This window comes from Gymnoscopelus microlampas (genome assembly GCF_963454915.1).
Source record: "Gymnoscopelus microlampas genome assembly, chromosome: 18".
Taxonomy (NCBI): domain Eukaryota; kingdom Metazoa; phylum Chordata; class Actinopteri; order Myctophiformes; family Myctophidae; genus Gymnoscopelus; species Gymnoscopelus microlampas.
Window position 1 is genome coordinate 46,647,395 of NC_139955.1, and position 11,580 is coordinate 46,658,974.

The 11,580-nt window shown below is 41.5% G+C and overlaps 1 protein-coding gene across 1 annotated transcript in view; it reads left to right on the forward strand.

The window, feature by feature from the left end:
- LOC311033868 (nitric oxide-associated protein 1-like) overlaps positions 1–10,881 on the forward strand; it is a 39,040-nt gene extending 28,159 nt beyond the window's left edge. Inside the window, exons 9-13 of the mRNA XM_084041566.1 lie at positions 1,611–1,702; positions 2,078–2,209; positions 5,404–5,520; positions 6,658–6,775; positions 8,068–10,881. Of these exons, the coding sequence (XP_083897692.1) occupies positions 1,611–1,702; positions 2,078–2,209; positions 5,404–5,520; positions 6,658–6,775; positions 8,068–8,324 (716 nt within the window). The 3' untranslated portion in view covers positions 8,325–10,881. The remainder of the gene's footprint in view (positions 1–1,610; positions 1,703–2,077; positions 2,210–5,403; positions 5,521–6,657; positions 6,776–8,067) is intronic.
- The last annotated feature ends 699 nt before the right edge of the window (positions 10,882–11,580 follow it).

An 11,580-nucleotide genomic window follows, 5' to 3' on the forward strand; every position in this document is an offset into this window, starting at 1 on the left:
CAGATCTACAAGCTCTCAACGCCTCGCGCTGCGAGGCGTTGAGAGCTTGTAGATACAGATCTGTAGATCTGTATTGTCAGGTTCCAGTGGTTTATTGTAGTTTGTATTGTCAGGTTCCAGTGGTTTATTGTAGTTTGTATTGTCAGGTTCCAGTGGTTTATTAATAAACTTTAATAATAAACTTTATTTATATAGCACTTTTCAAAAACAGGTTTACAAAGTGCTTAACAATACAAATACAATACATTTATAGGGAATATAAAAACAATTCAGTGATGGAAAATTTACAAACAAAGGAACCATACAAAAATAATAACATCAAAAATAAGACTGAAAGCAGAGAAATAGCTGACTAATTCCTTCTAGGTAAAGGCCGTTCTAAAGTAATGGGTTTTTAAAAGGTTTTTAAAGGTGGGCACCGAAGTGGCCTGTCTAATATGCAGGGGGAGTTGGTTCCACAGAAATGGAGCCCTCGCAGCAAATGCCCTGTCACCTTCTGTCACAAGGTTTGTCTGGGGGGGGGTCTAATAAAAGTTTGTGTGCAGATCTGAGATTGCGGGTGGGTTTGTGGGGAGACAGGAGGTCAAAAATATAAATAGGAGCAAGTCCGTTCAGAGCTTTAAAAACGAACAATACAATTTTAAAATCAATTCTGAACGCCACTGGTAGCCAGTGCAGTGAAGCAAGAACCGGGGTGATGTGGTCATATCTCCTGGTTCTAGTAAGAACTCTAGCTGCTGTGTTCTGAATTAGTTGGAGGCGATTGATTGACTTTTTGGGGAGTCCAGAAAAAAGTGAATTACAGTAGTCCAAGTGGTTAGTGACAAAGGCGTGAATAAGGGTTTGTGCATCGCTGAATGAGATAAATGATCTGATTTTTGAAATATTCCTAATTTGGAAGATGGCTGTTTTTGAAATGTTAGAAAAATGCTTTGTGAAGTTTAGGTCTGAGTCAAATAGGACATTGTAGTTTGTATTGTCAGGTTCCAGTGGTTTATTGTAGTTTGTATCGTCAGGTTCCAGTGGTTTATTGTAGTTTGTATCGTCAGGTTCCAGTGGTTTATTGTAGTTTGTATTGTCAGGTTCCAGTGGTTTATTGTTGTTTGTATTGTCAGGTTCCAGTGGTTTATTGTTGTTTGTATTGTCAGGTTCCAGTGGTTTATTGTAGTTTGTATCGTCAGGTTCCAGTGGTTTATTGTAGTTTGTATTGTCAGGTTCCAGTGGTTTATTGTAGTTTGTATCGTCAGGTTCCAGTGGTTTATTGTTGTTTGTATTGTCAGGTTCCAGTGGTTTATTGTAGTTTGTATCGTCAGGTTCCAGTGGTTTATTGTTGTTTCTATTGTCAGGTTCCAGTGGTTTATTGTAGTTTGTATCGTCAGGTTCCAGTGGTTTATTGTAGTTTGTATCGTCAGGTTCCAGTGGTTTATTGTTGTTTCTATTGTCAGGTTCCAGTGGTTTATTGTTGTTTCTATTGTCAGGTTCCAGTGATTTATTGTAGTTTGTATTGTCAGGTTCCAGTGGTTTATTGTTGTTTCTATTGTCAGGTTCCAGTGGTTTATTGTAGTTTGTATTGTCAGGTTCCAGTGGTTTATTGTAGTTTGTATTGTCAGGTTCCAGTGCTCCGGTGGTGGAGTTCACTCACAACGAGCTGAAAGACGCTCACTGGCTGTACGACACACCTGGAATCATGAAGGAACAGGATGTGAGTTCAATCAACTTTAATCTATAATCCATCACATTCAATGAATATGGAGAGATGATGTCACAATAAAACCTTCACACAGGCCTGAATAGGAACTGAATAAGAGGCCAAGCAAAAATAACAATATAGAGTGAAACAGAGTCTGTACACACAACACTTCATGTAGTCTGTTGAGTAGGTTTTCATTTCATAGTAGACAGAGATAACATGAATCTTTGTCTGTGGTCTGACTGTTTCTCTGTCTGTCTGCCTGTCTGTCTGTCTTTCTGTCCGTGTGTCTGTGTGTCTGTGTGTCTGTGTGTCTGTCTGTCTGTCTGTCTGTCTGTCTGTGTGTGTGTCTGTCTGTCTGTCTGTCTGTCTGTCTGTGTGTCTCAGCTGCTCAGCTTGTTGACAGAGGAGGAGGTGAAGATGGTCGTGGCCACTAAGGCCATCGTTCCCAGGACTTTTGTCTTGAAGCCTGGGATGACTCTGTTCCTGGGAGCTGTGGGGAGGATCGACTACTTAAAGGTCTGTCTGTCTGTCTGTCTGTCTCTTTGCCTCCAGGGCTTTTAACCTGAATTGAACAAGGGAAGGTTTACTGACTAAATAAAGACCGTAGTAATACTCTCTTCTTAATATAAAACTACTCGGTACGGGTAGACAAGTATAGGTAATTGTGGGAGTACTTATAGGACTACTCAATAGAAGCAAAGGAAACCAAAGTGCTGCTTGTGGGTTGTGGTGAAGGCAGACCAGGGAACCCTGTTGAAGACCTAAGTGTGGAAAAAACGCATCGGTCAGCTGCTGCCTTGCTCATCTGCTCAAATAAATCCTTTTTTGTTTCACCTTAACCCATTAAGACCGGGAACTGTGTCATTTTTAGATTTGAGCTAAACAGCATTATTTTACACTTTGGGCTATTCAAAAATAGCAGATCTACAAGCTCGTAGCGTAGATCTGCTATTTTTGAAAAATCGTGAAAATTAGTGCAAATCTTTGAATATATATATTTTTAAAGCGAACATTTTTAACTCAAATCTTTGCTTCTCGGGGGGGTCCCTGGAACAACATATTTTGATGGGGGTCCGTGGCCAAATACATATCATTTTGGGGGTCCTTGACATGAAAAAGATTGAGCACCACTGATATAGAAACATACGTTTTTTCACAAAACTGTTGAGATTTAGGAGACATGTAGAATCGGCATCAGGTCTCAATGGGTGAAGCCGGAGTGCCTCAGTCATTTTTCCCTAGTCTGCCTCAGTCACCACAAGCAGCACTGTGGTTTCCTTTGCTTCTATTACTCTCAGAACTACTTGTGTTGCAGCCTACTAGTCTGTACTTGTGTTCTATATCTACTCGGGTAGAACTACTCTGCAGTTGTAAAGCTCAGCTTACTCCAGTACTTGTAGACCTTTATGGACTAGTTGGACTACTAATTACTTCAGTTTACTGTTTAAGGCAGGGGTTCCCAACCTTTCTGTTACCACGGACCAGCTGACCGTTCAAAAACCTTTCGCAGACCGACATGGTGCCCGGTGCTTGGACCCGGTTCGGTGCCGGGACCGTTTAGTCAACGAGGGGGGGGGGGGCAAAGTTGACTGACGGTCAATGACACATCACTGGCTGCTATTTTTATATTATTATATATATTATATTATATACATAATGTATACATAATGTTATATCATTTACCTAAATGGCGATATATCAACAAGGACAGGATGATTAAAAAAAGGATATGTGTCTTATCAGAAATTACTTTGGACAGGTGGAAAACATTAGTTAAATTCTAACTCTATGGTTAAACTTGCAGAGTGACGCATTACTTTACCTGAGTTACATCTTCTGATAGATGTACTTGAATGTTGACATGAAATAATAATCCTGTTTAGTGTTTAATTAGTCTTGCGTCGCGTGGCCAGACTGTTGCCTCCCACAATTTTCAAATGTCTCCGGTCATACAGTCTGGGACTCGGAAGCTGTGATCATGATTAGAATATAAACCGGATATGAAGCCTCCTCAGTCCTCCCCACTTCCGTTTAGTTTTTACAGTCGCGCAAATTTATCCTAATATAAATACAAATCATCTAAGTGTATTTAGCTTGCTGTTTAGCAAAAATGGAAATTAAAAAGTAAAATGTAAATATATTTTCGTGAACGGAAGTGCCAGCTTCCTCTCTCGGATTTGGGGAGTTGTAGTTCCAGACTCTATATAGCATTCAGAGATTGTGGAATAGTTGTCTGGCTACGCGAGACTAATGTTTAATTAGCGCGGTCGATCATCATCGTGACAAAATTGGCTATAGCTTGTAGTCGCACGGCGCATGTCAACACATGTTGAAACAAAGGCAAAGATAAAGATAGCAAGGATTCAACAGTGATGTCACTACAGGAACGGACAAAGCTGTTTATAAGCCTCAGTGACATCACTAACTAATCCTTGGTATCTTCATGTGACCGACTCAACCTTTTTCTCTGCTCTGTGGAAAATCCTGGCGACACAAGGTTATAGATTCACGACGGGGAAAACTTGGACTTCCCGGCCGCGGACCGGTGGTTGGGAACCCCTGGTTTAAGGGACATCAGCTGAATCCCAGTGATGATAAAGGACTGACTGACTGACTGCTGACTGTGAGGTTCAATTCATAAAGGTCTCACATGTAATTTTATTACCTGTGTAGGCCCTATAAAGAGAAGAATGCATTCGCCATCTGTTTTGAATAAGGGGTGTCATGTTTTGCAATTAATTAAGCTTATCTAGACTATTTCTGTTATTAAGGTTTTGTGATTTGGCTCAGACTGTGCAGGGCAGAGGCGTCTAATCTCTGAGTTAGGGTAACCGCATACCCTCGGATTAAAACTATTTCTTAATTCCATTTAAAGATGTGTTTACACTATTTTTTAGGACTATGGGGTAGATGCTGAAAGGATACAGTTTTGGAACCAAGTTAGCATATCCACAGTTCTGATGTTCACACCTCCAATTTGGAAGACAATTAGCTCCCTGTTGATGGTCCAAATGTTGATGGCTCTTGGTATCAATGTGCCTTCATTGATATTCTCATTAACTCAACAATGAGATCTCCCCCTCAACTCTGTGGTTGATGTAGGTGATCAACTCCATTGTTTAGGTTAGTAAGAATATGTGGATAGTTTCAGTTCTGTTGGGCAGTTTAGAAGTTTAGACCCTCTGGATATTTTGTGCTAAGTCTTGTAATCCATTCTTTTTCATGGAATCTTCTCTGTCCAATTGTCCAGCGGTCATTGTATTCCAGGCCGCATACTTTTATAGTATCAATCCCATGTGTCATAAAGTGTTGAACAATTAATAAATGGGTATCTTTTTCATTATTAATGTTGTATCTATGTTGGCTTATTCTATTTGCTATGGAGTTGCTTGTCTCTCCTACATACTGTAATCCACACACTTGGCAAGTAATCAGATAAACACAATTTCTGGTGTTGTATGTGATGTTCTGTCTTAGGCTAATAATGTTTTTGTTTGTCCTGTTTTTAACCGATTTGTTTCGGGCTAAAGTAGTTAGGCCTTGCCCGTGCTATTTGGTTCCATGGTCTCAATTTGATGTGGATCAAGTAGTCAAACTGACTGACTGACTGACTGACTGACTGACTGACTGACTGACTGACTGACTGACTGACTGACTGACTGGGACAGAGTCAGAGTGTTGATTTTAATGGGACTCACGTGTCTCTACAGGGTGAGAAGTCGTGTTGGTTGAGTGTTGTTGCTTCCAACATGCTTCCAGTTCACATCACCAGCCTGGAGAGAGCTGACGATGTTTACCTCAAACACAGCGGACACAGTCTGCTGGGGGTGAGAACTCTACATAAGAAACCTCCTAATATCTCCATATTTAAACTGTTTGTGTTCCCCCCCCCCCCCCGTAAATTAACGCCCTACTTCAGGAGATTTCAACGTTTTTCAGGCCAAGGACCCCCTAGCTGAGAGAGAGATGAAGCAGGGACCACCTCTATATTGTATAAAATTGTGTTTCAGACTAAACTTCTCCCTCTACACCTATACCTCTTTGGCAAAAATAGCAGATCTACAAGCTCACAACGCCTCGCAGCGCGAGGCGTTGTGAGCTTGTAGATCGGCTATTTTTTGGCTAAAGTTCTCCTCAGAGTAGAGATGCTACAGTAGGGTTCAAGTGGTTCATGTAAATCATATCACACAAACATTTGGCGGCCCCCCTCTAGTAACTCTGCCCCCTGTTGAAGACCCCTGCCCTGCTTGATCATAATACAGCGTCACACAAAAGCATCAACAGTAGCAGATCTGCAAGCTCGAAACATTGGCGCGAAGTGACGTGTTTTGAGCTTGTAGATCTGCTACTTTTAATGCTTTTGAATTTGAATCCTGAAAAGTAACAGTTTTTGGACATAATTTATGGTGTTTTTAACATCTAGCATGTATTAGCAGCACTTATCAAATGAAATCTTTCTGTTTAATAATCTCTGACCTGTAGTTAGAAACCGTCCCTGAGCAAGGCACTGCCTCCCTACACACGTTCTAACAAAAGCATTGCATGTCTTGTCTTGAATTGAAACAACATCTCTGACATTGCGGATCCCTGATAACTTTGTTTCACTTAAAGTCTGAATTAAGTGTGTTTGTTGTGTGTTGGTGGGGGTTTTAAGGCTTGTTTTTCTTGACCACAATGTTTCTTTTAGATGGCATGTTATTTAAACAGATGCTAAGTTAATAGTTTACCTGGTATCCTATAGTTTGTACAGATTATTTTGATAGTATATTGTTTAGACTGATGATGATCCTATAGTTTACTGAGACACTACATTGTCTCTGTGCATTCTATGTGTGTGTTTACCTTGCTTAAGTCACTCTGGATAGGAGCGCCACCTAAATGCCTAAATCGTTAAGTGTGTGTGTGTGTGTGTGTGTGTGTGTGTGTGTGTGTGTGTGTGTGTGTGTGTGTGTGTGTGTGTGTAGGTGCCGATGGGAGGCGAGGAACGAATGAAGGACTTTCCTCCTCTGGTGTGGGAGGAGTTCACACTGGAGGGACAGGGTCACCTGACTGCCAGCGCTGACCTCACACTGTCCTCCGCAGGTCACACACATGTTAAATACTGTTTATACATGAGCTGTTACACTGATGAGACCATTCAGATGATAGAAACACCTGAACCAGTGTCTTAATGGTGTTATGAATTCAGATGAAACTTTTCCCTGATTCCTTTTATACATGTCAACAGGTTTTTAAAGTTTCAAAAGGCCACCAGATGGTGACGAAGTCAGAAAAACTATATTCAGATTCAGTTTTATTGTGACTTAGAGGCACTCCGGTACAGAGTACTAACAGACAGGTGACAATCTTCAGCTGAGAAGCTCCAGCTAAAATATATTTAAATAAAAAGAGAAAACATAAAATCACACAATTGTAACCACACTATGTGGTTCTGACACTCCGCTGACACTCTTTGCACCTTAATCTCGTGGACAATGCGCTGATCTTCTCTTTGATACTGTACGCCTTATGCACCTTAATGTCAAATATCATGTATAGTGTATACCTGCTGCTATGTTCATGCACCTTATGTCTAACCTCATGCACTGTGTCGGACGGAGATATGCTTTGACGTATATACTGTATACGTATGCTGTATGTACTGTAGATATCTTTTGCTGATTTGTCTTTCATTCCCCCCTTGCTCCCCCTCTTCTCTTTCTCCTTTCTGGAAACAACAAAAACACTGTTTTACACCTGTCAACCATAGACTGTAAAAAATGAATGGACAAAGCCACTCCCCTGCTTTCTACAGACCGAAAATGAAGCCGATAGTTCAGGAACGTGTATCCTCCCATCTTTAATATATACAGTTGGCCACGCCGGAACTCAAACGCTATCGGTTGAGACCAGACATGTGACCAGGGAACCGGAAAACAACCCCCAAAGAATGCTATTGGTTGGGTAGCTTGTCAATCAAGAGCGGGGCGGGGAATGAATGCTATTGGTTGTGTAGATTGTCAATCAAATCATCCCGCCCCTCCTGGAGCATAGCCTACTTTATCGTCAATTTTAGAATAAATGGGACCATAGTTTAGCAAAACGCATATCATGATGATTGAAAGGAGACTTTAAACTAGCGACTGGAAGCATATAGAATTTATGACCATTTTTATTACGGTAAGAAAATCTAGTCTAAAGTTTGTCAAAAAACCCATTCACTTGCGTTAAAATAAATTATTTCTGACACCGCAGGTCGGCGCAGGGTAAAACAGTGCCACACTCTGGCCATTCATAAGCTTCCGTGTCGGTCTCATCGTAAATATCCAAGCCTTGGCCCTTGCTGTCAACCTGTGATGTGTCAATGAAGATGATTTCTGATGTCCTCCCTGCAGGCTGGGTGGCAGTGACCGGGGTGGAAGGGGACCAGATGCTGCTCCGGGCCCACCGTCCCCAGGGGACCAGCCTTGGCCTGAGGACCCCTCCTCTGCTCCCCCACATCGTCAACGTGAAGGGGGAGCGCGTCAGGAAGTCAGCCGCCTACAAGACCACCAAGCCCCCCGCGCTGGTGGACTCCACCATGTCCCACAAGGGGGCGCAAAGACTGAACGTCCAGCAGAAGAAGAAGAAGAAGAAGAAAAGTCAGAAGTGAGTAGAGTTGTGAGTAGAGTTGGGATCCGGAAACCTGAAGGAACCGAAGGAACCAACATTTGAGGAACCAGAATCGGTTCCATCACATTTTGGTTTCCGGGAACCGTTTTTTTTTTGTATCTACACTGTCAGAGCTGGTTATGTGGACTTCACTTCAGCAATTATAAGACCAGTGGTTCTCACACTTTTTAATTTCAACGACCAACCAAATGGACCCGTGAGGTTCTTTGGTTCTACATGTAAAGGTTGGCCGATGGCTCAAGGCTCCAAGAATTAGACAACCGTCGAAGAATGCATTTTGCTGTTTTTTATTTAACAAAACTCTCCAACACCAACGTTCTTGTGCAATAATATACATTGCAGGGCTGTCCAAAAATAGCCAAATGAAAATAGTACTTTCAAGAAACGTACACAGGCAAAAGGCCAAAAGAACAGAAACCTAGGTAACTGCTATATGGGCTACACCCTTCTATGAACGGCCCCAGCAGCTCTCTTCCGCTGGCTGTTCTGTAGCCCGCCCAAAAGCTAACTTTTGCTTTCCATTTACTTTCACTACTACGCGACCCCGTCGGTTGGGAGGTGTGCTGCACTCTGATATATTATAACTCTGTGAGAAAATGGGCACCGATCGGATTAATATGCTTGTTATTGAGTCTACGGGTACTTCTGCGGGCCCGCACATAATTGTAACATCCGTGGCCATGGGGTAAGCACTTGACGGCCGTCACTCATCCATGACGGTCGTGACAGACGACCGTCGTGTCGTGTGATCCATGGCTAGTCTTTTGACCACCATTGATTATGGAAACTTTAATGCCTGTTTTCACATGTTGGATAGGTTTATTGTTTGCTTTAGCCATAACGTCGATCAATCACCCACTTAAATACATTTCGGCAATGGTACCTACCTTAAACATGATTTCTGCTGCATGACTGCACGACCGACCAGGTCCAGCGACACGCGTACATGTACATCCAGCCGTCTCAATATCACCATCCTCCGGTACCAACACCCACGGACTGTGTGCGTCGTTATTAATGCACAGGCTCGGTTCAACACTTGCCTTAAAATAACAAAGCCATCCAGTTGATGGAGTAGCACAACACCAACTTTTTTGCTGTGGAGATACTGATATCCCATTGCACATTTCAGAGCGTCCTGTCGGTTACCATCCACTGCCGTTGATTCGGTTAAGTTGAATAACATTTTGGCGAATGTTACATTAGGCCATTTCCTCATATCGTCCTCCCAAGTCTGTACTGTAGACGGGTGTGGGATCGTCACAACTCCGTCATTTGTCAGCTGAGTGGATGAATGTTGCCATTTCAGTTGCATTGTTAATTATCAGTTACAAAGTAAAACAAACACATCTGATCGAGTAAAATGAGAATCGGCCGTGACGACAACAGGAAAACACAGACATTGACGCTCCTGGGCGTTTCAAGCTGTGCTTCTTTTTTGATCCTCCAGGCTGTGTCTGAGAACCCCGTAAATTACGAGCCGGCGTTGAATCGTAACTACATGAGAAGTCCATATTTCAGCAAAGATATTTGTGCTTAATAACGCAGAGCACTTCAATGGCTGATAGGATGGAACAGTGCGGGCATCACGCTGTGTGTGAGCGCTATGGACGTGATGATATTGTCACTGTCGGGCACAAACCTCCCATCTCCTTCATCTTTTTTATTTTCTTTAATAAAATAGTGCTATTGAACGTCTGTGTGTGGGTTTTATATTGAACCAATGAAAAGTATGTAAAAGCGCTTCTGACTAAACCTCCCAACTCCATTGGATCCTCAAATGTTTTTTTCCCTGTCTGACTTCTTCATTCTATTCAATGATGGACAAAACAACTATCTCCACATTAAGGGTCAAAAACCTCCCAACTCCACTTGAGCTGTATTTGGGTAAAGTAATGATAATATAAGGACACATTCAAGTAAATATGACAATGTATAAAGTCACCATACCAACTTTGATGAGGCAGTATTGTGTTGTTTTAAAAGTGTTTTTTTCCTTCTTCTTTTTTTTCATTTCCTGAAAAGTTAATATTTTGGACATAGTTGGTTTCTGCCCGACAGCAGAGATATCCAAAGTGCTCCTCAGCTCAAAAGGGGTTCTCTGTGGACACGGCCCCTTAGAATAGACAAAAGAAAAACAATGTTGTAAAGTAACTATTTGACTATCCGGACTGCGTAAATTCACGTGAGAACTAACGTTCTCACCAAGACAACTTGAGAAGTGGCCTCGTGTCAACAAGACCACACGGAGTCGACATATAGTACTTAAGCCTCTGGAAATGCAAACATGCTGTCAGCATAGACCATAGAAGTAGTGATGTTTATTACTGCCACACCGTCGCCACCTACTGTCCACGTCTCTCCATATTCTAACTTGTTGTTTTCTTTTCGTAAATGAATGCCCTACTTGATCATACTACAGCGTGACACAAAAGCAGCAGATCTGCTAGCTTGAAAAAACGCGACACGTTTTGAGCTTGTAGATCTACTGCTTTTGCTATTTTTGAATTTGAATCCTGAAAGGTTTTTATATTGTTTATTTCCACCATACAAACAATATGTATATCTAGTGTACAGCTTCCAATGCCATTATTAAAACATTTCTGATCACTTGAGATTGTTCACCTGAAAGAATGGATTTGGGATGAAATGATCCAGTCTATCTGCCTTTAATTCAAGTACTTTTTCAAAACGTTCAAATCATAGTTGAATCACTTGGTTGAAGGGGTAGCAGGCCTTTCCCCATAATTGTACAGTTTTTAACCATAATATATTTAAAGGTAGATAGGATGTCATGCTACATATAAGACAATTAAGTTAAACTTAAAGGTAGGGTAAGGGATTTTCTTGTGTTAAATAGCTCTATATTCTGATGCATGTTGCTTTAGAGTGTTTGTTCAGTAACAGCAGTCTCCCATGTCTCTCCAGCTCTTTATTAATCAGAAAATGCATTTTCAGGCCGGGATACCAATCAGGATAGAGAACTCAGTCAGGATACAGATTAAAGTGAAATTGGAAGTGATGACACAAAGAAATGAGCGGACAAAACTGGATTACTATCAAAATGAAGCTGATAAATGGGTACTCTCTCCTGATTGGCTGAAATGTTGTCAACTACTTAAAAGTGTATTTTCTGTTTATTAAAGAGCTGGAGAGACATGGAGACCCCTGTTATTGAACAAACTATGGGAATATAGTGCTTTAACCTTTTAACAAAAAAACAATTTACCCTACCT